A 26,756-nucleotide genomic window follows, 5' to 3' on the forward strand; every position below is an offset into this window, starting at 1 on the left:
CACTGTATCACATCAGTTGTTATTATGCCAGATGATGTCTGTCTTAAAACTCAAAACAGATGTAAAATATGTTAACAGTAGTAATGAAGTGCCTGTAGCATTTACATTGTTGTGGAATATTTCTCTTTGTGTAAAAGTAGTCCCAAAATTCTTGCAGAAAAAAGAAGTCGGAATGGACATGAAAATAAATTTTAGCTGTCACAGTCAAACTCTATCTTACCTACCACCTGTTTTCTCTGTCCACATTTGGACAAAGGCTCCATCCTGTGACCTCTGGTAATGCCATCTAGTCTCATCAGAGGACTTTATTCATTTTTATTTGGTTTATAGGTGAATATGGAAAGTACCAAGCCCTGCTTTTAGCTCATGTCACATGCATGGCAAGGGTAGCTGAGAATTACAGTTGTGGAAGAGTTTTTCCGTAGTGTCAGCTCAAAGGGGTGTTGACAAAAATGAGGTATTAGGAAAGTTAATGTTGAAAACAAACTAGCTGATCTTTTTGTGTATCTATCTGCATATTATAAGTATCTTGTTGACCAGTAATTGAGGTTCATTGAGAACATAAGGTTTTTTTAATTTTAAGTCCTGTATATTTTCTCCGTGATTTAGTGATTAGCCTAAGTCCCAGTCTTTGAGCTCCACACCAGACAACTTCTCTAAATCATACCCTGATATGCCTCATTAGCATGGTTGTTAGTACATCCCAGTACATCCCCGTGTTCAGTTCTGTAATTATTCATCTCTTGTATATGCAAAATAAATACTTTTTTTGCTTCTCACTCGAATGTACTGTTCTATGAGCAAGTAACACTACCTTAAATAGCCATTATCAACTAATAGATTAATGCTGATCTAGTTTTCTCCAGTGTTTAATAAACGCTGAGCAGATTTGGGTAAATCAGCAAGCAAATCTCAAAAGTGACTGGAGTAGTGAGTATATGTTGAATAATCATATTGTTTGATACTGCTTTTAATAGAGTTATGTTATTTTAGAGAAAAACTATCCTCCATAGAAACTGGGAAATTCTAGTTAATTGAATAGAATTATCTTAGAAGCTGTAAATGTGTCTGTCTTATGCAGGTGCCATAAACATAGGTATTTTCTTGATCTGCTTAGGCATGAATATACCAATAGCTGGAATAAGCCTGAGTTCAGCCTTAGGGCCCCAGCTACCAGCCATTTGTCCTGCTGCTCTTCGAGCTGTGGTGGATATTCTGGCCAAACATAAAAAAGACCCTACTGAATTTTAGGAAATTAAAAGCTTTATTAAAAAAAAAAAAAAAAAAAAAAAAAAAAAAAAAAAAAAGAGCTGAAAGGCTTTGTTACCTTTGTTAAGGTTTTGGTACCTCCTTTCATGCCTTTCTCTACCCAGGGTATTACAGGAATGTGTTGCTTAAGGCCCCATTTTCAGGACAGCCACCAGCAGAATTCCACATTTCCCCCGTTGGCTCTTTGCAGTGTTGCTTGTGCTGTTGGCCGCTCCAGTGAGCCCTTTACATAACCTCCCACCCTGGGCTTGCTCGCACCTGGCAGAACTGGCCAGGCTTTCTGTGAGTCTGCCTTGCAATTCCCCCGGTTCTCTTGCACACGCAGCACTTAGCAATGGATGGCCCTCTCCATCACTCCTAGAAAAACACACCTCCAAGGGAATTCTGTAGAGTGCAAGCACGAGTTTTATGTCAAATGGATTCAATGTGGACAGGATTAAGCTTGTAAAAATGAAACACTGCATGGTTGTAGAGTGGCAAAAAGCAGCCAAGAAGGGGTTAACACATTATTATAGGGAATCTTAAAGGTGCCTCTTATTACTCTTGATGTTTAGTTTTTGTGATTCAGCTCTTCAGCTTGCTTTAAGATAGTGAAAAAAGAAATAAGAGACTTGACCTTGACCTCAAGAATACAGCTTGACCCCAGTGTTACTTCTTTTCTTGTTCTCATAATATCTTCCTTATATTTAAGGAAAGTTTTAACAGCCAAACTACCTGACCCCAGAGCAGAAGGAGGCTTAGCCTAGTGAGTGTCACACATAATTTTTATTCTTTTGAAGAGAAAAAAATGCCTCCTGGTAGGCAGCCAGCAAGTGCAGGTGGAATTTGCCTTCACTTGCTTATAATCAGCTTTGTCCCTTTGTTGATGTCACCTTAGCTATATGCTGTTGCCACCTTCTTATCCAACCACTTTCTGTCATAAAGCTCAGCAGGGAAAATAAAGTGAGGCCAAAACAACATATGGAAATGTCTTGGCAAGATTTGGCTGTTCATTTGAAGTGTTTTTCATTTTTCTGTGGGTAGAAGATGAAGTCAGAGCTGTGTTGTTTCATATATAAGGATCATTATTTTTAGACCAGTGTCAGTTCTTAGCCTCTCCATGTAATCTGCTCAGACGGAGCCACGCGAGGCAGCAGGGTTTGCATGAACTGTCTGTGGGGCTCAGTCACTGATGTTGAATATAACTTGAGCTTTGGAGGTGTGAATGCTCAAAGCACTGAATTGTGTAGTTCATCTATGTCAAGGTCTTCAGGCATGGCAGCTTTTCATAAAACCAGTTGTTAGCCTGCTGGTGTTCGATGTCGACTGGGGGACATCCAGGCCTGTCCTGCTGACTGTGGCCAAAGTGCCCGAGTTGGAGAGAGTGCACATACTGCAGCTGTGCATCTCTGCATGTTCCCAGCAGCCAGGGCCAGTGCATGTAGAGGGAATCTTGCTACATTTAAAGATTATCAGGGCCCATTCTGAAAAACACCGGCTGAACCACGTGCGTTTGGTACTGCCAGTGGGAAGGTTTGTCTAGGGTGTCATCCCTCAGCTATACATAGCAAACTCAAAGCTTCTTACAGAGAAACCTCTTACCAGTCACTTTCCACAAATGGTGCCTATACCTAAAGGTACTTAGTGAAAATCCTTGAGAGGTATTTAATGCAAAAGCAGTTCGTTTCTCTGGTGTTTTTCAGAAGCCCTCACACACTAGCAGGGAGAAGTGCTGTGCAGCTATAGCACAGCTCCTGGGCCAGTTACTCATTTTTTCTGAACCAGGCTCTGCCACCCCGAGGGCTTGCCAAGATGTGTGACATGGGGGGGCTCGACAACCTGATTGCCAACACTGCCTACCTCCAGGCAAGGAAGAGTGGAGAAGGAGACACCAAGGAAATGCAAAAGAGGCGTAGGAGCCTCTCACTGCCCAAGGTTGAGGAGTGCAAAGAGCATAGAGAATCCATTGCTGGTGATTATGACAGCATCTGTGAACAGCAGCCCATTGGCAAGAAATTCTTCAGAGACTTCTTAGAGACAGTGCCAGAATACTTGGTAGCTAGGGACTTCCTGGATGAGGTGTCAAACTGGGAGCTGGCAGAGGACAATCTCAAGAGCAGTACCATGGAGAATATTGTCACCAATTTTCTTAAGGAAGGCGCCAAAAACTATCTGTCTTTCATGAGCTCTGACTTGGTCAGCAAGTGCAAAGCAGCTACTGCAAAAGACTATGAGAACATCATGCACCTGGCCAAGGAGGAAACCAAAGTCTTCTTTAAAGACAAGCCCTTCCAGGATTTCCAGAACAGTCCCTTTTATGACAAATTCATCCAATGGAAAGTGTTTGAGAAGCAGCCAGTAACTGATAAATACTTCTCTGAGTTCCGAGTGTTGGGCAAAGGTGGCTTTGGAGAGGTAAGAGCTTGCACTTTTAAGGATGTGAGTCATCTCTCCCCTTTTAAGACTAGCAAGTGGGTTTGCAAAGAGCAGTGGATTAAGCTACTGTATGAAGATTGGTAAAATGTGCCCCTTCAGATTGCCCATTTTCCAGAAATCAGGCTCGGTTATTTATACTGTGATAGAGGCTTTTGTTAGTAAAAAGCTACTTTAACATTTTTGTATTCTGTATCTATGCTAGTAGAAAAGCAGGCTTCTTTACAAAAACTTGCATGAATGTTCATGTAGTTAACTATTAAGTCTGCTCCTTGACATCATATTAGCCTGTGCCATCTCACACACTCCCAGATAATTCCTAGCTGCAGTTTAGGGAAAAGCACACATCGGTATCTATTCCAAACTACAGTATGGAGGTTTTTTAAGAGTCAAGTGAGTGTAACTGTACAGACATAATCTGTATATGCTGCTTATTCTCATGGTTACAGATTTTTATTCTTGTCCTTGTTCCTTTTATTTGCTAATACATGTCTACTAATGGCATCCTCGAGAACTTTGCATGAGGGCCACGATAAACTGCTGGTCCGAACAGAACTGATTGTGCACTTGTTTTTTCTTGTTTTCTGTGCTAATATACTCTTAATAGAAGTTACCATCAGCAGCTACTAATAGGCATCAATTATTCCCCAGTTCCTACCTGTTACTACCTTTGATATTCCAGTCTCTGTGTAAAATTCCTTCATTAGCTTTCCATGTGCGTCTTCTCTAGGTTTGTGCCATCCAGGTCAAAAATACTGGCAAGATGTATGCCTGCAAGAAACTGGATAAGAAAAGGTTGAAAAAGAAAAGCGGAGAGAAGATGGCACTGCTGGAGAAAGAGATCCTGGAGAAGGTCAACAGCCCTTTCATAGTCACACTAGCTTACGCCTATGAGACCAAAACCCATCTGTGTCTTGTTATGAGCCTCATGAATGGAGGGGATCTGAAGTATCACATCTACAATGTGGGAGAAAGGGGTTTGGAAATGAAAAGGATCATCTTTTACTCAGCTCAGATCACCTGTGGGATTCTGCATCTCCATTCCATCAAAATTGTGTACCGGGATATGAAACCAGAGAATGTCCTCCTGGATGACAATGGGAATTGCAGACTGTCTGATCTTGGATTGGCAGTGCAAGTCAAAGAGGGAAAAAGCATCACCCAGAGGGTGAGTACAAATTCTTTGAATGTGGGCAGTGGGAAGTGAAGCCATTCTATTTCTAATGCTTTATGAGACTAAGACTTAATTCCCTGAAATTGATTCTATGCTAAAGAACTAATGTAGTCATTTCATTCTGAGAGACAGGTTGTAAGAAGATTTGGTTTATTAACTCTTTAGCTGCTGCATGTGGTGAAATAACTTCTTTTGCACAGAAACAGTAGAATCTACTTGACCTTTTTCTCTTGACATAAGTTCTTGAACCAATGACTTTAGAGAGGCAGATGCTTTGTGCCTTATGGAATACTGCATAGTCAGGGATTTAACCAATTGTTTAATGAGCAGCAATCAAAGATACGGCTCCTCTGTATTCCACTTTTGCTCCTAGGAGAATATAGTTTCTTACACATTACTCTTAAGTGATGCTACTGATTGTATTGCAATTGTGTGTGTTGCTGCATAATATATTATTTCCAACCCTCCTTCCCCCCACAAATTAATTCCTGAAACAGTTAGCAGACTTGATGGTTTCTAAATGTCCATGCCTGTCTACATGTGTAGGAAGAAAAAGAGGGATGACCAACTGGATTTTGTGTGAATTAGATTGTGCAGCACTTCAGCTGGTGCAGCACTTCAGCTTTTTCTCTGGTCATCCCCAACTAACCTGGATATGTAATAATGTCAGGAGATTTACATAAGAAATGTGTATTCAGATAGCTTAACTGTGAAAAAGAAATATATCTCTCAAGTTATCTGGAGCTTAAAGATGTGTATAATGAGAGAATGTGTTTGAAATACACAAGGAAGATGAAGAAATGGAAGCAACATTATAAACTGGTCTATGTTAAATTCACCAAGTTCACATTAGAAATTCAGTAGAAGAGAGGACCCACTAATGGCCTTCTACATCATGTTTGAGTGCACATCTTTTGATGTTGAGTTCAGTAATTTTGAAGGATCTTTTCTTTCCCTGGCAATTGAAGAAGTTTGTACTATCAGTGGTTTTAGTTCTTGCTGAAAGAAAATGTAGAAATGGCTGTATGTATAGATTGTAAATAATTTTAAAATTAAACTGCATAGTGTTTTGGATACAAAAATTCTGTGGAAGCTTAAGGCAGGCTTTTCAGTAGAGGTTATGTGAAATGAGAATGTTGTTTTGTTTGTAAAGATGGCATTTTTATCAGTGAACCCAAAGGTATAAACTTTACTGGGTTTTGCAAGTTAGAGAGGCATGCAATTACCATGATCAGAACAAATAGTTTTGTCAAAGGGCAGTTTTTCATACTTGTGAATATGTGGGGTTTGGCATAAAGAAAAAACCTCAAAATTAAATGTGTATTTAGTAATATGTAACCACTTCTGTTGGTATTAGGGTAGACTCTCAAAGCAATATTGGACAAGGTGGTTGTTCCTCCTCACCTTCTATGACAGCCATCAAATTGTTAGCACATTTTCTTTTGTTGTTTTTAGAAGCTCTAGTCACCATTATATGGTTGCTTTTATTAGAACAAAAACTGAATGAATAATGTGCTACATGATTGTAATAATATTGTAAGGAATTTCAGTTAAAGGCAGTTTTATTCATACATTACATTGAAATAGGAGATGGAAGAATAAGATTTTTTAAAATTTTTGTCTATCATAACTAAACGAGTTAAATTTGTAATTCCCTTTTTTTTCATTTTTGCAAAATAGTCATATTTGAAAGCTTCTAAAAAATGTTATATGAGAGCTGGATATTATTCTTATTTATACTCATGTCATACGCAGGAAGACCAAAGAACACATTTGCAAAACTTACATTAAGCTTCACCATGTACTCCTGTAATAAAAGAAAAATGGTGATGTTAAATTAATGTTTGTTTACTAATAGTAGTTACATTCTGACTTAAAATGATCTGAAAATTTACATCATAACATGCTTTTTGAGTATGACTCCCAAATTGTTATTGCTTAACCAAACCTATACATATCACATTTTCTTTTTTCACTCAAAGGAATGGCTCCAAGACAGGTTTATCAAATGAAATTTAGTCAGTTGCACTATTTTGCAGACACAGTTTTATAAGGGCATTTTATAAGGGCATTTTTATCAGCTAAAGCAGAATATATATTCCTTACAGGCCAAATCTGTATTGTACTGATATCTAAATGCCTAATGTCATAAAGTTGTTTCTAGATTTTGGATGATGGTTTGAACTGACAATTTAAGGCTTACAGTTTTCAGTAACTAATTAACGGATATTGCTACTGACCTATAGTATATAATATATGGAATTTTCTGTGCATTTCATTAAAGATTCCAAAAAGTACACTATTTTAATGAATTCTGAAAGTTTTCCGCACTCTCATAGCTGTATAAGCCATTAAAGATTAAATTTGTTCTCCTTTCAAAGCACAAAAAAAGTTCCTGTCCTCTCGTGTATGAATAAATGCACATCATCCATACATCAACTGGAGGATCCATTAATCCCTTTTCTAAATCTTATTAGGTGATTAGGTTATCACATGGCACAAGTAATAAGCTTGTTAATGAGTTCCTGTTTTAGACATTTTCCAAATTTTCATTTAGGGTTTCTACAAAATTATAACATTATGTACTGTTCATCAGCCAAAAAAGTGTTCTTTGTGGGTGGAAAGGTTTTTTGAATTTTAGATTGATAACTTCAACATGGTCTTAATAAAAAATCAAGTGTGTTTATGCTTCAAAAAAAGCATTGTGCAACTGATGATTCAATACTTATGTAATTGAAGTAGCCTTGGTATCCTTTAAGTACTGCTGTCACCTACGCTCCTTTTGAAAGCACTTGTGTGCTCCATACCAATAGCTCATAACTATTAAAAATAAAAATACCTTGCTTTCAGAAACAGTGCTCCTTACAAAGATCTTGAAAGAGTTGGATACCTAGCCTTAGTTTTCTCCCTCTCTTTTCAATTGCTAAAGCAGCAAGGAGAAACATCCAGCTTTCTGTGTGAATGTACTTTAAACGTACACTGTAGTTGTAAGTAATTGATACAATAATAATTACAAAATTTAGAAAACTTTAATTTCCCTAAGTGTGCTGATTTGCCTTTGTGAAGTGCCAGCTGCCCCAAGAAAGAAGAAATCACAAGAAAAAAATAAAATACACAAGTTTGAATAATAACAATCTTGAAAATAGAAGTAGAAAACAGTTGAAAGCTACTTACAATGTAACTTTCCATCATTAAACATACATGGATTAAATGGGATCTTCTCATGACAGCTACATGCACCTGTGTAATCTACCAAGAAATGTGTCTGTGCACATTTAATCAGGCAGACCTCTTACTGACATCACTGGAAACAGAAACAAACGCCAGTGGTAATAAAACTACTCAGGACTTAAATGTCATTATGACTTCCTATAAATTTGCCTGTTGCATCTGATCTGATGTGTTGAGATCAGATCTAGTCTGATCTGATCAGACCCTGCAGGAAATAGTTTGTATCTTAAAATTTTGGCTTTTTAAATATTGTTATTTTCTCTGTATTACATAATTGAAATAGACAAGGAGAAACTGAGAGCCAGCAAATACGGCATTTACACAGGCAAAGTGTTTTGTCTGTTATTACTAGATTGATTCTAAAACTAGGGGTTTTTGCATATGAAATGAGGAGCTTCCATCCCAAATTAATCCCATTTTTCCAGAAGTTAGTGTCTATTTGCTGTTTATTTAGGGAAGAGTTTTCTGCCCTTACTGGGTTTGGCTTTTGTGAAAAGCAACTGTTGCATGTAAATTGTGAAGAAGAACTTTTGTGCAGATGCATGTGCAAGCCAGAGAGCTTAAATATTGACATAATAACTGTGAAAAATAACATAAACATATTTTTGTAGTATTTATAAAAATGCATTCATATCTTCAGAGGTTTTGGGCTTCTTCACAGTTTTCCTGTGCTATGTTTTATATATTTGAAGGACATCATAATATTTTTATAGGAAAAACATGTTTTGGTTAAAATCTTACTCAAAATGTCCTTTTGCCCTCCTGTATGTTTGTTTATTATAAGATTCTATTTCTTAGGAAAACAGAAGGAAATCTATTTAGATGTTCCTGAAACTAGCAGTTTAATTTCAAGGCAGCTGAAAAGCAGGAGGAGGGTTTAGACTTGTGAAAGAAAAAATAACTCAGCAAGCTATTCTACAGTTGACCTCTGTTCATTATCACATGGCATTCTTATTGGGTAAGATTCTGTAAAAATTTCTTCTTCCTTTGCTCTTTGAAGAATGACAGCTCTTCATTTGCTCAGAATTGGAGGAACTTGTTGCTCTTTTGCTTATACATTTTGAAGTATGACATGTAAAATTGATGATGTTTTTACTAGCAGAACTGTATTCTTAAAAATTTTGATAATCACAGTTGTTATGAGGTGCGTTGTCATGCCAGGTGTTTCAGATTTTTTTAATCTCTGAAATGTACTGTACAGAATGCAGCCTTACTCACAAAAGTCTGTGGGGCCAGTTGGGCTCCATGCAGTGGTACTGAGGGAGCAGCAGAAGTGATCACCGAGTCACTGCCCAGCATGACTTTCCCAGCAGTCTTGGAAAACCAAGGAGGTCCCAGTTGGCTGGATGTTAGCAAATGTGATGCCCATCCACACAAAGGGCTGGAAGGAGGATCCAGGAAACTACCAGCCTGTCAGCCTGACCTTGGTACCAGAGTGGAGTAGATCATCCTGATTGTGATCATGCAGCACATACAGGACAACCAGGGGATCAGGCCCAGCCAGCATGGATTTTGGAAAGGCAGGTCCTGCTTGACCAGCCCCATCTCCTTCCATGGCAGGGTGACCTGCTTTGTGGATGAGGAGGTGGTGTAGATGTGTCTGTCTGGACTGTAGTACAGCCTGTGTCACTGTTTGCTGCAGCATCTCCTGGAGAAAGTGGCTGCTCATGGCTTGCCCAGGTGCTCTCTTTGCTGGGTGAAGATGGGCTGGATGGCTGGGCCCAGAGTGCTGGGGAATGGAATTACATCCAGCTGGCTCCTGGGCACTGCTGGGGCTCCCCAGAGCCCAGCACTGGCACCAGCCCTGTTTTATGTCTTCAGTGATGATCTGGACAAGGGGAGTAAGTGCACTCTCAGCAAGTTCACAGACAGCACCACGTTGGGTGGGAGTTGGATATGGCAGAAAGGATACTGTAGTAATCTCAAATTAAGAGAATGCAATATGTTCCATGAAATACTTTTCCTACACACAGTGGGCCATCCACTTTTTCTGTCAGGGAATGACATTGGAGCCCTTTATGATGTAGCACAAGGTCTTGGCATGACTTTTACCATTGTTCCTCATTCAGCTTAATCTGACAGTTAATAAATGGTATAGAATTTTCTACAAAAAGTGTGCATTCTGGAATGATCCCTTGGGTGAATCATCTAGTGGGCCATGCATTGACTCTTTGTAGTCAAAGATGTTTTTATTTCATTGGATAAGAAATGCAACATTTGGCTGACACTCTAATTCTTTTAACTTTTGCTTTGACAGCTTTGACCAGAAGCAGTATTGCAGAAACAGTAAGTTGGGAGATGGTGAGGATGTAGTACTTCTGTTCTTACTGGACCACATGTGACATTCCATTTGCTGTCATGAGTAGTTAAAGTTAACAGGCATGCAGTTAGCTTTTTAAGGAAGACAAAATAAAGTCCTGGAATTGCAGACATATCTGAGTGAAAACTGGGGCCTTGGTTTTGCCCATTATTCAAGTTTAAAATCTGCTAGTGAAAGGTAGCAGGTGGTGGTTCTTAAAACATATTAAACCAGAGTGTAGTTAAGCTGCAGGACACTCTTGCAAAGGGTCTTGTAGGGTCTGCAAATTTATCTAGGTTCAGGGGGAGAGTGGACAATTAGTGGAAAAAAGTTTTGTTGAGAGAAACCATTTCTGCCTCTGGAAGCCCTTGAACTGCAAATAGTTGGAGTCTGGGAAAGTATAGGGAAGTCTCAATGTACACACCAGGCTCTTACAGACTTCCCTGTACATTAATTTCTTTGAATGCAGTTCACAGACAGTGAACTAGCCTATGGGCCATTAGTCTGATGCAGCCAGTGCCCATCTCCTTGGATTTACATTTTAAGGAATGGTACCTCCACCGTTTGTCATAATCCTGACAGATAAGGTGAATGAAATCCCATGGATTTCAGTGATAGCACTCGCCAGGCCTCATTGACATTTGCACTGCTTAACCTACAGTGGCTGTACCTACACTGGAGGGGCCCCGCTCTTCACAGGGCAGCCTGCAGTCCTGTCCCTCAGTCACAATGTCACAGAACACAGATTTCTCTTTGACATCCCCTTTCTGAGGAATGCATACATCATGAAGAGCTTTATAAAATAGAGCTAAGTAGATGGAGAGTCTTCTCCCTTATTAACACTGTTTATGGAATATTGTGTGGTCATTAAATAATGAAACCACAGATACCTCTGAAGTATTATTATTTTTACCTTATAGATGGGACACAATCAGGAGACATTTAAAAGGAAGTTAAAGGGGAAATCATGTTACAGGAAGAGACTAGAGAACCCTTGTGATCTTTGAATTCTAATTGTGTATTTCTGAATCTCTACCAAGTGTTCTGTTTGTCCCAAATGCTCTGTCCTATAATGTCTGATTGCTTCCCAGTCTGTCAGTGCCTTCTCATGTCTTCTGATGGCATGTCACTGAGGTGGGAGTGTTAGCAGGTTCTCTTTCCAGTTGGGATCTGAGGCAAAGGTTTATGTGTGATCATGCAAGAAGAAAACAGGGAGCTGCTCTAGAATCCAAAGTTAAAATTGGTGCCCAGTTACTGGATTGTTGTTTCTCAAGCCCTTTATCCCTTTGACTTCCCTACAGTATGAATCTAAACTGAAACCATGTTGTACCTCTGTCTCTTCCCAAGGAGGTGCACACAAGAAGCAGTCCCTACTGCACAGAGTGGCTTTCTCTTTTGTTGTGCAACTTCCTTCATTTCAGTGATTACTGATGACCAAACTTAAAAGATTAAAAACCAGTGCTGGATTTTTTTACTATTCCAGTTAGTGACTTTGAACCCAGGGCCATCTTTTCTTTTTATCAAATATAGCAAAAACCTCTTTTGTCCCTTTTGTGCTTTTGCCTGTGGGGGCTTTTTTTAAAGCACTCAACTTTCCCTATGAAAATCACCTTCTTATGTGAGAATCAAAAAAAATTTGATGTTGAATCTTACCATAAGCATGTGGGATTCACATGCTTATGTAAGATTCAAGACCAAACTTGGGTTTGGAGTTCCTAAGCTCTAATGTTGACTTTCTCATTATCTTCTCCTGCTACTCTGAAGAGCCCTCCTTGTGTTCTTCTGAATCAGCAGTTTATGATGGGCCATCCCATCAGAAGGTCCCTCCTTCTGCTAAGCATTAACAATACGCATATCTTTATTCTGTATGACTTTTCCAAGTGCCTTTTGCCCTATTTAGATCTAATTTTCTTTTTAAAAAAATAGTTGCCTATTAATTGGGTCAGCTAGTTTCTTGTTACTGTATGAACATATTGTGAAAAGCTGGAGGAACTGCAATTCTGTGTAACTCGTTTAAATTACGCTCTGTTCCTCCTCACAGTGACTCTTGGGAGAAGAATTAAGATGGTGAAGTGAGTGACAGAGGCAGATCAGTGTTGTTCTCCCCATCTAAGGCCTGTTAGCTTGTGTGCAGGGAAGAGATTTCTGTGGTCTGTTCCTGCATTCCTGCAGGGTCTGTTAAGGCCATTGCTGAAGGAGTGGAGGAACAGCTGGACAAGAGAACAAAGCAGGCAGTGGCACCCCTTGGAGGAAGGAAGGACCGAGCCCCAGGAAACAGCTGATAGAGCTAAACTCAGCTTGTTTTTTTTCCTCTGTTCAACAGTTCTTGTGCCATGGCAAACAAAAGATAGACATTCTGATTTGCTTTACTGTTTGGTTTGTTATATCAATTGAGTTTGTTTTGCAGAGATCTGTGGGAAAAGGTAGCAAGATCTCAGTCCCGTTTCTCCCCATTTGCCTGTTTCTGTGCTGCTGAAAGCTCCAGCTCTTGCCTGCACCTGCTGGAAGCTGGCACAGGGGCAGTGTTGGAGGGGCTGTCCCCTGTCGGGACAGCAGTCCCAGGGATGCGTGAGCTGCTGCACTGCGGGCCTGCTTCTGCCCCGAGCTCTGCTCTGCCAAGTGCCTCTTGACTGCACTGGGATCTTGAGTGCACTTAGTGCTTCTCAGGATCACATCTTCAATTACTAAAAGATTATAATTATGTGACCTTTGAAAAATTTATGCAGGATCGCATTTCACAAAAGAAACATTTGTATACTTTCAGATGAGTCATTTCTACTATGCCCTGTCAAATCACACTCAAAGCAATAATTCCACTCAGTGGAGCTTCTTTGCTAATGAAGCCAAGGGCAGCATTTGCTCATTACATTTTAGAGGGTTACTGAAAAATTGCCTTTTGGGTTGTTCTCAAGGTAGTGAAATAAAGGGAAAGTAGATCTGTGAATCCTTTTCAAAAGCAGATCAATTAAAATTTAATTGACTGAAATATATTGACTATTTTTATAATTCAAGCAGCATATGCAAGTAAATCATCCTGCTTATCACAAAAGACCATATTAGATCGAGAGCAGGCAAAAAATAGCTAGTGTTGTATTCACTACACTTTAAAATGTTCTGTGCCTCTACAATGGCATAAATTAAAAGTTGGGATAGTATAGCATTCTTCTAGTAAAAAAGTTGGGATAATATAACATTCTTTGTCTTCTTTGTGATGTTTTTATTAGATGTTTCCAGGTCAGTGAAGATGTAATATCATGTGTTTGTGTCTCTGTAAGATCACTTGATTAGTTAACACATATGTTCAAATGGTTCCTTGTGTTACCAGGAATTATACAGGAAAGAAGAGAATAATATGCTTGGTCTCAGTCAAAACCCAGTCAACATCCTAGTAGTGTAAAGTTGACAACAAAGGAATTAACTTTGAGTATGGGTTTTTTATTTTCTCCATTTCCATTAAAAGAGTGAAATTTATCCATGGAAAGTAAGATGTAGTAAGAAATATAATATACAGCTTCTGAATTTACTTATAAATTGTACTGAATGAAAACATCTGCAAGGTCATACAAACCAACTGATTTTTTGTATGATAGACATATCAGTATCCCATACTTGGAGATATCAGTTCTGAGGCACGGTCAGATAATTCTAACTGAATTAAATATTCAGTACCAGCCCATGGGAAATAGACCCCTTGAAAAAAATAATGCATTTATCTTTTGTGGTAGCTTTTAATTTCTTTGCTTTCTGTCCTTTTTTTTCATCTTTTCACTAGAATATACTTTACAGTATGCTTATGTACTCCACACCTGCTAAAAGTAATTTACTTTCATTCACTTTTGCAATGGGCATCAGTGGATAAGTGTTCCACCTAATACATTATTTTTTGCTGCTCAGATTTCACTTCTAGTGAGAGTTGTACAGTTTTATAACTCCCTTCACAAAACTTCTGTTTTACCTCATTACATAAATCTCTCCTGAGGTTACTGAGGCTGCCTTTCCTGTTGCCCTAGGATCTCTGTTCCTGGAAAGATGATCTGATTTTTACATCTTGTTCTCTATAATGATTAGTATAGGGATGATAGGTATTACCTTCCTTCTAATGCTGCCTAGTCTCCAAAGATAGAATTAAATCTTCATTTGAAGGATCTGTGTTCTTCTAGGTGCTGAATAATTTCTTTTTTGTGTTCTCTAATACAGCAAATTCTAAAGGCTTTAGCATCTTTCTTCTCAAATCATTTTGCCAAAACTACATATATAGAGACATAGGTGGAAAAGATTAAAATTTAAGCTCTTTTCTTCCTTTCTTCAAATTCCTATTTTGATAAAAATAGAAATTTATGTATTTCTCCCCTCTTATAGTTTTTCTTCCCCCTTAAAAATCTTTTATAGTTTTTCTTCCCCCTTAAAAATCCCCTTAAAAAATTTCATAAGTTCACTTATGAAATGTGTTTGCTTCTGCTGAAAATTGTCTTGTTTTAGTGGGTTTTAAGTCTCAAATCTTATGAGATTAGGTTTAGATTTCCTGTTTCTTAGGCTGTTCCTTCGTTGTGAATAGAAGGAAAGCTTCAGGATTGGGAGAGTTTTGTTTTTAGATTCAAGTTTGGATGAAATTCTATGAGAAAATCAGCTCTCATTAAATTCTGAATTGGGATGGTTTGGCATATCAGAGGAATGACATGTTTTTAGACTTTCTCAGATGGAGTTGGATCAGCTCAGTAATAGCTCAAGATTCCAGTGCTAGTAATTTAGAGTGTTGAAGTTTAGTTCTTGTTTACATTTAAGCTCATCCACAGCCTGTCACTTTAGCCTGAAGGGAGGCTGTTGTCAGTCAGTTCTGTTTTCTATTAAGTTGTGGTTGTGCTGTCTTTTTGGTCTTTGGTGATGGCCTTGCTTTCTCTGTTCTTGAGAAACACAAGCACCATGTCAAAGCATGGTGTTCTTCCAGATGGTATATCCTGCTAGAGGCTATGTTGAAAATGCCTGTGAAGAGACTGAAGTTACTTGGCAACTACTTCTTTTGAAAAAACAGCTGTGGAAGAGAAAATGCAAGTGGAACTAAAGAGACAGTCTGAAAGGATCTGCCTTGAGACACATTTGTGACAGTAGATTTCTGACTTTTCCATGTCAGAGGTATCCAGGTTCTGTATGATGATGCTAAGTTGCAGCAAAGTAATCTCTTATCGGTAAGACCATATTGTGCTGTCGGGGCACATTTTGATGATAATGTGACTCAATAGTCCTTCAAGGCATTAGTGCCCCAGCTTCATCTCAGTAAAAATAAGAATGTTTATTGCTTCCCAGAAGGAGAAAAAAAAAGCAAAGAAAAAAAAGTTCCAGAAACCTATTTAGAGCTATGTTTACTAATCCACAGTGAGCTCTGTGTGCAAGCCTTTGTATCAAAATTTCTCTACTACTTTTAACCTCTCCTCTTCCTTCCAAGTTTTTCTGAAGCCAGATGGATCTGGGGTCTGTGATCTGTGTTTGAGCATTTGTCCCCTTACTGGAACAGAGCAGTAATCATACCTAGAAATATAATACTGTCAGGGTATCTCTCAATATTTTTGTTAGAGAAACCCAATTGTATGCAGTACAAATTGTCTGTGGGATGATGTCAGCAGCTGCAGTGCCTGTGCTGCTCCTCTGTACTTCTGTAGCTTTAGTGAGGGAGGCAACTGTTCACTTTCAACCTTCCATTTTGCTTTCAATCTGACTGATATTTTTATTCTTCTCATCCCATTTCTGTTTTTCAACCAAATGGATGACTTTGCGCTATATCCTTAAAACCAAACAAAACAAAAAAACTAAAAAGAGAGACAATTAAGTGGATTTAATTTTCTGTCTGTTAGGCTTATGCTTTAATTGATGCTAATATGTTCCCTCTTGCACACATTGTTTACAGCAGAGACATTATATATCATAATGTGTATTGACACAAGCTGAAGCTTATGGGGAGACCTGACTTGGAAGTACTAGGCCTAAATTTGCAAAAATCAGAGGGGTTATCTAATGCCATAAAATAAAATTCATCCGTTGAGCTGCTGTTTTTATAGATACAATTTGTCCAAATGAGCTTAGCTTTACCTTTTTCTAACTGTTTTGCTTTGGAGTGAATCTCTGTCACTGATTGTATTCTGATAGCAGTAATAATGACCATCTTGAGTAAGTTTTAGTGGGATTTTGCACAGACACAGTTTGTTATTTTAAATTGTTATACTGGTAATATCTAAGTCCCAGTACTTAAAAAATATGTGAGGTTCAAGCAACTTCTGACATGGTTATCACTGTTAGCTGGATCTGCTAAATACGTGATACAGAGCATGAGACGCAGCAGTAAATGTGGGTTCAGCTGAGGAAATGCTGTTGCAATTGGAATCCCACATCCTCAGTCATGTAACAGAGAGCTGATCCCTTCACTGCCCTCCCAGGTGAATCAGCTCCCTGGGGACAGAGGCAGCAGGAGCTATTTCAGTCACTGCAGCCTGTCCCCCAAGGGGCAAGTGGCAGGGCTGGGCTGGGAAGAAAGCAGGCAGATGTCCCTCTCAAAGAGTGGCCATTTCTTCTCTCAGAAAATGGGCCATTAGTGCTGTAAATAGTCTTTATTCAGGCATCTTTTTTTAGTCAGGAAGTATGAATTTGTTCCTGCACCCAAGTGTGTGCAATTTATGAATTATAATTTTCATAGGTTTACTTTCTTAAAGTGTTTTTTAAGAGTTTTTCTTGGCCCTTGGTGGAAGAACATTTATCTAGAAACCAAGAAGGAGGTGGCTGAGAACTTCCTTATGGCAGCTCAGCTAATGGCTTGATAAGAATTTTCTCACTGGCAGCAGAGCCCTGTCTTGGACCAGTTATGTAACTATTGCACAGTGACTGTTTTAATCTGTGACTGTTTTTCCTGGTTTTTGTATTTTTTAAAATATTTTCACATTGATTGCTACTTGTGTTTACACAATAAAACTAAGAATATCTTCAATGAAAAAAAATTAAATTGAGGAAGAAAGCAAGCTTGCCCTGAATTTAAAATTAAAGCACTTTTAGGTAGAAATTGTACTGACATTTCAACTTTGAAAAGCATATTTAAGAAGTTTTCTCATGTGCCAAGATGTTTAAAGAGAGATATAGTCTGTTTTCTAAAAAAGTTATACCTCACCGATTCTAGATTTAAAAAAAAAAGGTCAGGGTTTCTAGATCTAAAATATATCAGTAGAATTACTAGTATTTTGAATAATTATAGAATAGTCTGTTTAATTGTATGCATTTCACTACTGACATTGTAAAGTAAATCTATTTGTGTGTTTGCAATAGGCTGGGACAAATGGTTACATGGCTCCAGAAATCCTGAAGGAAGAGGACTACAGCTATCCCGTGGACTGGTTTGCTATGGGGTGTACTATTTATGAGATGGTTGCTGGGCGAACACCATTCAAGGATTTCAAAGAAAAGGTGAATAAGGACGAGGTTAGAAGAAGAACTCTGGAAGATGAGGTGAAGTTTGAACATGCCAGCTTTACAGAGGAAGCAAAAGATATTTGCAAGCTGTTTTTGGCTAAGAAAAAAGAGGACCGTTTAGGAAGCAGGTATGCCTTCTCAATCTCAGTACAAGAAAAATAAAGCTGCAAACAGTAGTTTACTCATTGCACAAAACGGGTTGGAACTTCACTTTGTACAGAGTAATGAATTTCCCCTTTCACTTCTAGAAAGAAGGAGGTGGAGAGTTTTGAAGATAATATGGAAATAAGGAATATTGTTGCAATAGTGTGATCATGTATCCTCACTCCAGATGACTCATAGGAGTTGCCTTCTTGTTATTTTCTGTGTTAGACTCTATATAGTTTTGGTAGAAAGGGTCAAAAGGGATTTTCTTACACATTCTTTCCTAAAGGTAAAGGATATTCAAGTGGATACCTGCATCCCTGCTAGTGCAGACTGAGTGCAGAATATTAGGCTGTATCGCTTACTGGAATGATGTGGGCAGATATCCAGATTTGCAATGTGGATTCTCTTCCCTGCAGATATCTAATTTGCAAGGCTGCATCATTGGCTTCTTACTGAAGAGACCTTAACCTCTGCTTTGCTCAAGTGCTTTAAAAAGATGCTATAGAATTTCTGGTCATTCTGACTCATCTCAGGGAGAAAAAGAATATTTGGCACAAATTCCTATAATGCAAAACATTTCTGGGCACTTCAGAGGTGGCTTTGGGTTGATGAAGACTGGTAGATATGTCCGTGACTTAGCAATTTCAAGGAACTGTTCAATAAGAAGAGAATTGCAAAGCTAAACCTCGTAATGTTTAACTTGTAATAGTTCTGATCCCTCTGATGTGTGTGTGTGTGTGTGTATAAATGATTTAGTGCATTTCTAATTAAATTGCAGATCTACATTTGTAATCCAGACAATTAAAGAAATATAATAAAAATGTAAAAAATTAATCGGAAACTGATAATACCTATATTTAGTATACACTGTGATTTGTATAATCTGTGAATACAAATATATGTATCCGGTACTTTTCCATTCTAAAGGTGGAATAGACAAAGGGTCTCACTGAAAATGCATTGATAGTCTTCTAGATTTATATTTCATAACAATGTGGAACAGTTTTTCAAAATGTTAGGCAAACATTTGTCTGAAAGAATTAACTCTAATGAGAGATAATAGATCATTAATATACATATTCTTAATATTCTGTTGGTAAATGAAGACAGCTACTTTTGTGCCTGATGAATTTTCCCAGCAACTTTGCAAGACAGCAGAAAAAAGTTATTTTCAGCAGCACATGGAGTATATTTAATACAAAATCTATATTGTTTCACTATGTTTTAAAAGCTTACTTTAAAAGTCATTTTAACACAAAAACATTCAGAGCACTCTAACTTAAAGTCGGCATACTTTGCAGACATATGGACTTACAGCACTTTGTGAAGTAAACAAATTTCAGAGTAGGGGAAAATGAAATTTAGAAACTGTGAGTGACTTGGTTAAGTTCATTCAGCAAGTCTGAAACAAAACCAACAACACATGATTCACTTACTGTAACCACATTGCCTTTTCCAGGGGAATAATTTACAGTCTTTCTGTCTGCTTTTTGTTCCATAACTTCTCAGCAAAATGAGAAATGGACACAGAAAGGTTACTGCACATTGTATTTTTAATTTTCTGCTGTTTAAGATATCCTTCATCTGATGTGCCATACTTGGAGAAGGTGAACAATAAATAGGATGTATACCTTGGGCATGATCTGGAATAAAAGCATACATGTACCTCTTAAACAGGGTGATACTATCCAGGACAGCTGTGTGTTATGTAAAGATTAGCACTGTAATTCTCCTAAGGACAACAAGAGCTTGGGTTATCCACAGCAGTGCCTGTTGCATAAGTTAAAGCTGCTCAAAGACAGCTTTATTTTGTACACCTGACCTTTTAAAACACTCCTATCTTCTATTGAAGATGTGATTTCACTAGCTAACTCAGGAAGGATGTAACCCCTTTTCTCCACTCAAACTTTTTGAGATTAATATCTCAGATTCTGAACCTGTAAAGTGATTTTTAATTTTTTTTAATAGAAGAATACAAAATTGACCAACTTCATGTGAGTTCATTTGCTCTTCCTATTAAAGTTATGTAAAAATGCAGTTCACAGAGGATGAGCTCAAGTTCATCTCCAGCTAGTTGGAAGATGTCTTAGTTCCAGTAGATGGCATTCATGTAGCTTTACATTTTTTAACTTTTTATGGTTTCAGGACAAGGAACACTGCAGCAATCCATTTTGCAGCCTCCACCAGCTTCTAGTGCTTTTTGGTTTATGTTACAGAAAGGAAAAGCAAAATAAAGGGAGATTTTTGTGAGTGCCTCTGCCCGGTCAGCACTCCTGGCTTACCAGTGTCCCAGGACACCAGTTAACTTGAACAGCAGCTGAAATGCATTTCAGGCTAACAGTGAATGTAAATAAATAATTTCAGCTTCTCGAGTACTTGGTTATCACTGGCTAGGTAAGGTAGATGATTTTGCAAGCCTATGGATATGCAGAAGTCAAGATCCTTAATCTGTACTCTCATAACTTTGTTCATATGGTGCTTTGGGGTTGAAAATATAATATTTTTCATTGCCCACTATGCCTGGATGGCAGCATCTACCATTCTTCAGGTTGTGGCATCCTGCTTATTCATGGTGGTATACAGTAGGTAATGGCTAGTGGTGGCTTGCTCAGAAGAACTGGGCAGCAGAGGTACAAAGAGACAATTTTCTCGTAAGAGGCTGAAAAGAGCAGCTGATGTTTCATCTCTGAGTTTCGTAACAGAGTTTCATCTCTGCTGTGCACAGGGAACACCAAGGCAGGCTAGAAACACAGCAGAGCCAGTATGAGGAACAGGCAGTAGTGCCAAGGTAGATGAGCTGTTCTGCATGCATGGAAATTAAGATTTTAAAAAAATAAAGATTTGTCCATAATCACACACATCTACTGCTTCTATATGGTGCTTCTGTACACTTGCAAAGATAAAAAGACTTGCCAAAAGTTTGCATTATATTTATTCATAGAACATTGTCTAGAAATACATGAGGGCTTAGACTTTGCTAAGTTTGATTTTGTAAGGAGGTAGGAAAAGAAAAAAGCAACGTGTTAGGAAGTACCATTTTCTGAGGCCAAAACGCAGACAGATTTGATTTTCCTATATTACTGTTTTCAAGAGCAGTGCATCTATAAATACATTAAACAAAGAATGCTTAGGTGTGGAAAAGACAGTGCTCCTCTCTGCTCCTCCTTTCTCTAGAATTCCAAATTCAGACTTAGCATGGCTTGACACTAGAGGCACAGTTCAAAAGCTGCGGGCTTTGGTCATGCTTCAACAAGCACATGTTTGTGGCTCAGATGATTTTTATCACCAGAAAATGTCCTACATGTCTCTCTACAGGTCTACAGTGAAACAATTCACTAGTTTTTTTATAGCTGAAGTTCTCCCCGAGGTCTGCAGTTGTTTTTTGTAAGATTTATTTAACTTAAGTATTTACAGTGATTTAGTCCTTTCTTGTTTTCATTACTGGGTTTTAACTATATTAATAAAGGAATATTTTTGTGACAGTAGCACATCTACTTCATCTGTGAATCTCTTGCCTAAAAAAATACTTGTTAATTTATAAGAGTAGTTACTTTGAATGAATTGTCACTATAAGTGGGAGTGTTTATTTGAGTGACATAACTGAATTTTAGGCTGTAAATGTGTAGATGCTTTGAATTAAGATAAAATGAGAATTTTTGTCACCAGCTTCTGTTGCTGCACAGAGTCAGTCTAGAGATGTATTAACCCAATATACCCCATTCTAGAGTTTAATACATATTCTTACCCTATAGTTCAGATACTCTTATCCTAGAGATACAGAGCCAGTCACTGAAATTGCCTTGTGGGACAGTAGATCCAATAATCCCCCTCCCACCCTGCTGTAGGTTCAGTTCTGGTGGAAGTGTAGCTTTGGGTGGGGTATCCCAGATGCAGCACTGCAGCTCCTGCATGGCACCTTGCCTGGGCTGTTACCCTGAAGGTGCAATCATGGGATCAGAATGTTTTCAGCTTCTCGGCTTGTGTTGTACAATGCAGCATTCCTTGGTTAGGAAAAAGGGAATTGTGTTGCATGACATATATATACATCTATAGATCTATATCTATATATCTAAAGTACTGTCATGTACAAAACACAGACACCGCTATATCTTTCTGAGAGCAAAACGCACTGATGAACAAACTTTTGCTTTATTGCAGGAATGAAGATGATGACCCAAGAAAACACAGCTTCTTCAAAACTATAAATTTCCACAGGTTAGAGGCAAACCTTGTTGACCCTCCATTTGTGCCAGATCCATCAGTTGTCTATGCCAAAGATGTTGCAGACATTGCTGACTTCTCTGAAATACGAGGAATTGAGTTTGATGACAAAGACAAGAAGTTCTTCAAAAAGTTTGCGACAGGTGCTGTCCCTATACCCTGGCAGGAAGAAATAATTGAAACGGGACTGTTTGATGAACTGAATGATCCCAACAGAGTCGTTTCTGGAGGTTATGCAAATGGAGGGGAAGCTAAGTCAGGAGTTTGTTTGTTGTTGTAATTATATCTTTACCAAAAAGAGTAGAATCCACCTCAGAACTTTCCATATTCTGACTCTGTTTCAAAACCTCAGTACACCTGTTTGAGAAGACCAGCCAGTGTAATGTGACATTGACAGGCTATGTAGGACCACCAGCTGAATATATTATTTTCCTTTGTTGTAAGAAAGGAGATATTTTTGTGTTACTAGAGACGAATCAAATGAAGAACCATATTTCTCCAAGAAGCTTAGATTAGAAATTCTGAAATACAAAAAGCAGTGATAGAGTGAAGAGGCAAAAGCTTTTGAAAATGATTGTTACTGCTTTGAGTACAATGATTCATTGGGTTTTTTCCCTTTTTTCTTGTTATTTCTACTAACATTTCCTCTTTGTTCCACAGTTTTCAGGAAGGATTTTTTAATTTTCAAGTAATCTCGGATAGTGGAGCTCATATACCCTATCAAACTCGGAATCTTACTGGTTAGCCAGACTGTCTGTTAAATTCTGTTAGGTTTTGGGTGGTTTATTGTAATATGTTCAAATTGTCGTAAGATACAAAGAAAGCTCTACATATCACTTGGAAATAAGAGCAACAGGATCACACTCTGCAAAAGTTATTTTAATGGAGTGAAGATAAGATTGCACCAATTTAATGGAATAAAGCATTTATCAATTATTATTAAGTGTATTCTTATAAGTGATAATACTATATACAAAGAAAATGTATTTACAATTAAATACACATTATTTTTGGCAATTTAAAACTTTTATCAGATTTCCTGATAATTTTTCTGTATTTTGGTGATAAATTAAGCTACAGATAGACCAAAGCAATTTGTAATTGACTTCTTACAAGACATTTATTTCAGTGTAATGTGGATTTTAATTCAAGTTGAAAAATGCATTATACTATTGAGTGCTGTAATGGTGAAAAAATTATGTATGCAAGTTGAAACTATCTTCAAATGTTTATTGATTCTCATGCAAATTTTGAAGTGTTTTTATTTTTCAATTTTATGACAACCTAAATTGAATTACTTGGGAATATTGCTATGAATACTTGCTCCTGGTGGAGTGTATTACTCATGAGATGCCTCCTGCTGATTTTCTGTGATAAGAAAATAGGCAGTTGTTCTTTGCACAACTTTTAAAAGTGACCCTGCACATGCTGGTCACTGTCACCTATCCAGCCATAATTTCCATTGACTAAAGTGGAAGTGGAAACTGCTTCATTCCTTGGAGTCCTGGAAGCTGCAAATGCCCCATTTTCTGTTCTTCATACAGCAGACTTCCTACTGAACTCAAGGACTTCTTTTGGCTAGACACTGGTGTTAACTCACATGTCTGTTTTAGAGGAGGAAAACCTGTATATACAATGTCTTCTGTACTCAGGTCTGTCATGTGAAGCACACAGCATTGGTATTTATTTATAGCCTAATAGCACATCCCAAACTCTTAAGTTTTAAATACTGTAAGTGTTTTAGTCACAGTTAAGTAATACAATGGTAATACTTTGTGTTGTTCTGAGTAGAAAAAGAATTGTTCTTTTTTCCTTTTAAATTTGCTTTTCTGGTGCTTTATATACTTAATACTGAAGTGAAAAATCAAGAACAATTTTACTTAGGATTAGTGGGTAATCCTGTTCATGAATTATGACCATAAAATTGTCTGCCTTTTGAATGGAGACTTTCCGTCAAATTATTTAAAACAATATAAGCTGAATTCTGATTTGGTCTTTTAATTGAGAAGGATGATCCTGAAAGATGGCGAAAAGCAGAGGAAGTTGAGAGAAGAGCAATGTCGTCCTGGCATGGATTACAAGAGTGCTTCCACTGTTGTCATCCATTGATTTTATTTCTCATTGTTCCCACCTGCAGAAAGCTCTCACAGTGGTAGTAAATATACTAGGCTAGTATATTTAAGAAGGCAAAAGAGAAAACTTTTATTATTATATGCATTTTTTAAAACCCACAAAACACAAAGCAACACAAACACCACAACCACCACCTGATTACAGCTAGGAAAGACATGTTAGTGCTAGTGACATCAAACTTTTGTCCTGAATTGATACACCTCAAATCCATAGAAATGCTGTTTCAAAAATCCTCCAGAACCATAAAGCAGTACTCTGAAATGGCTGTAGGTTTTCCAGTGCACTACTGAGTTTCAAGTTGCCATTTGGAAAGTGGTTATGTATAGACAGAACCAGAATTTAATGTCTTATTAGAATCACATATCCCCAGTGATACTGGGTGCTGCAAGGCTGCATTTTGCAAAATGTGTTGCATTAATGAGATCTGTGAATTCAGGACACCATGTGCGCAAAACATTGGATTATTTAGTTTTAGAAATGTTGTGGTGTCACTAATCCCAGCAGGATGTGCATCAGTGAGATCCATAATGTTAAGTGTTTCATTAATCATTCAGAGTAACACATCAGAAGTTTGATAATGCACAGTTTGGCAAAGTGTATGACAGAGAAGAATGTGTTAGTTTGAAGTATTTATTTTAATTTTCTAAATTCACTTTTCACAACATGGACAACTTCTGTTGGCATCATGGAGAGGAGGCAGGAGAAAGATTATTTCTGTATTCCTGTTAGCACTTTCCATGACTCTTTTAAAGACTATTTTCAAAATTTTTAAGGAATATGTGAAATACTTTGTTCTTTAATTCTTCCTGCCACTGTAAAGTTCCTTGTTAAACTTTCAGGAGCAAAGTTATTTTAACAACCTGCCTCACCTTAACAAAAAGCCAACAATCCCCAAAGATTTACATGTTCAGTGAATTGTCTTACTGCAACCAAAGATGCTACTCATGTGAGTAAATTTAAATGAATATGCAAGTGTTGCAATAGCAGGGCCCAAGTCAAAAATATTGACCAGGTCACTGGATGTTTATGATAGAAAGTGAGGGATGAGTGGGGGAGGAAAATAACCATGTGGTTATGGATTACTTGAGTTGTTGTGGCAAAAGGAAATTATGTAATTTGAAACTGTAATTTTTTTCTTCTAGCTGTCTCCCTTCTTTCTGCTTTGCCAATGTTGTGGTGTCTCACTTGGCTGCCTCATTTTCCAGCAGATAAGATGCATTTGAGTGCTAATATAATCTAAAAAACTAAATTGTGAACTCTATTGCATTAAATGCCATTTGTGACAGGTTACAGGGTGCCCTGGCCACTCTGCAGGCATTGTACAAACAGTGTTGTCTTTCCTGCCATGTTTAACTCAGTCCAGCTGCTGGAACTGTTTCGTAATTCTGACTGTAGCAAGCTAAAATGTGACATCCATAGTGGCTTGATGTGTTCTTATAAGAACATCATTTAAAGTTCGACAACGCTCCTGCTGCTCTGAAAGGTGTAAGAGAAAGACCTTTCCCTTGTATCTCAAGTCCAGATTTTTTTGATACTACCTCTGTTCCTCTTACCTTCGCTCCTCTCATTTCACTGAGCACAGAGACAAAATTATGCTTGTTATTAATATTAACCTAATGAAATCATTGTTCACAGAGATTATTTCTCGGTGGTACTGAGTACCTTCAGTTGTTTCATTGCAAAGGCTCATTTAGTCAATAAATACCTTGTGTTGCAGCAAGTAGTTCACTTTTTTATTCCAGTATGAAATAGATTTAGTAACAGGAACCTGTGTGCAAATTCCTGGCACATCTTCAAGGTGGCATCTTTATTAGGGAAGGCACCTTTACATTAAGCTAAGAGCATCATAACAAATATAATACTTGAGATAATTATTTCTTCAACTATAAATTAATGCTAATACTAAAGTAAGATGTGATCTGTACTTAGAGCAGATACCTGAAATTGTACGGTTGTAATTATAAAGTGATGCATGGTTTTATATACTTTCAATATTAGCAATTTTTTAGAAACAAAATGCTTATAATACTGTATTGAAAATATTGTCACTTTTACAGCTTTTAATGATATATCTGTAACATTTTTCTGATCTGAATATCCACATCTATGATGAGGATAAGTATGCTGACATTATTTACCTTAAAAAGTATAAATTGCTTATTTAATGTTGTGGCAATGACTTTTATCTTTTTATCATTAGTTTTTTAATGCCAAAAGATTTAATCTCTTTATGCTGTAATGAATTGTAAAAGAAGTATTTTTATTATATACAGTGTTTTTTCCTCCATAATAGGATTTTAATTAAGATCTTAGCAACTATGGTTCATAGCACTACAGAAGCACTGAAAATCCTACCAGTTCTGAGAGTTCTGCTAAAAGCAAAGTATACATTTTTCCCAAATCAAACACATTCCTTTTGAAATC

General features: G+C 37.7%; 1 protein-coding gene across 1 annotated transcript; it reads left to right on the forward strand.

Annotated features, from left to right (window-relative positions):
• Positions 1-924: 924 nt before the first annotated feature.
• On the forward strand, positions 925-26,497 carry GRK7 (G protein-coupled receptor kinase 7). Its single transcript, XM_002198662.7, has 4 exons — positions 925-3,663; positions 4,412-4,849; positions 17,688-17,959; positions 22,137-26,497. The coding sequence occupies exons 1-4, from the start codon at positions 3,061-3,063 to the stop codon at positions 22,477-22,479; spliced, it is 1,656 nt and encodes a 551-aa protein (XP_002198698.5). The 5' UTR covers positions 925-3,060; the 3' UTR covers positions 22,480-26,497.
• The last annotated feature ends 259 nt before the right edge of the window (positions 26,498-26,756 follow it).

Source organism: Taeniopygia guttata, chromosome 9 (genome assembly GCF_048771995.1).
Source record: "Taeniopygia guttata chromosome 9, bTaeGut7.mat, whole genome shotgun sequence".
Taxonomy (NCBI): Eukaryota; Metazoa; Chordata; class Aves; order Passeriformes; family Estrildidae; genus Taeniopygia; species Taeniopygia guttata.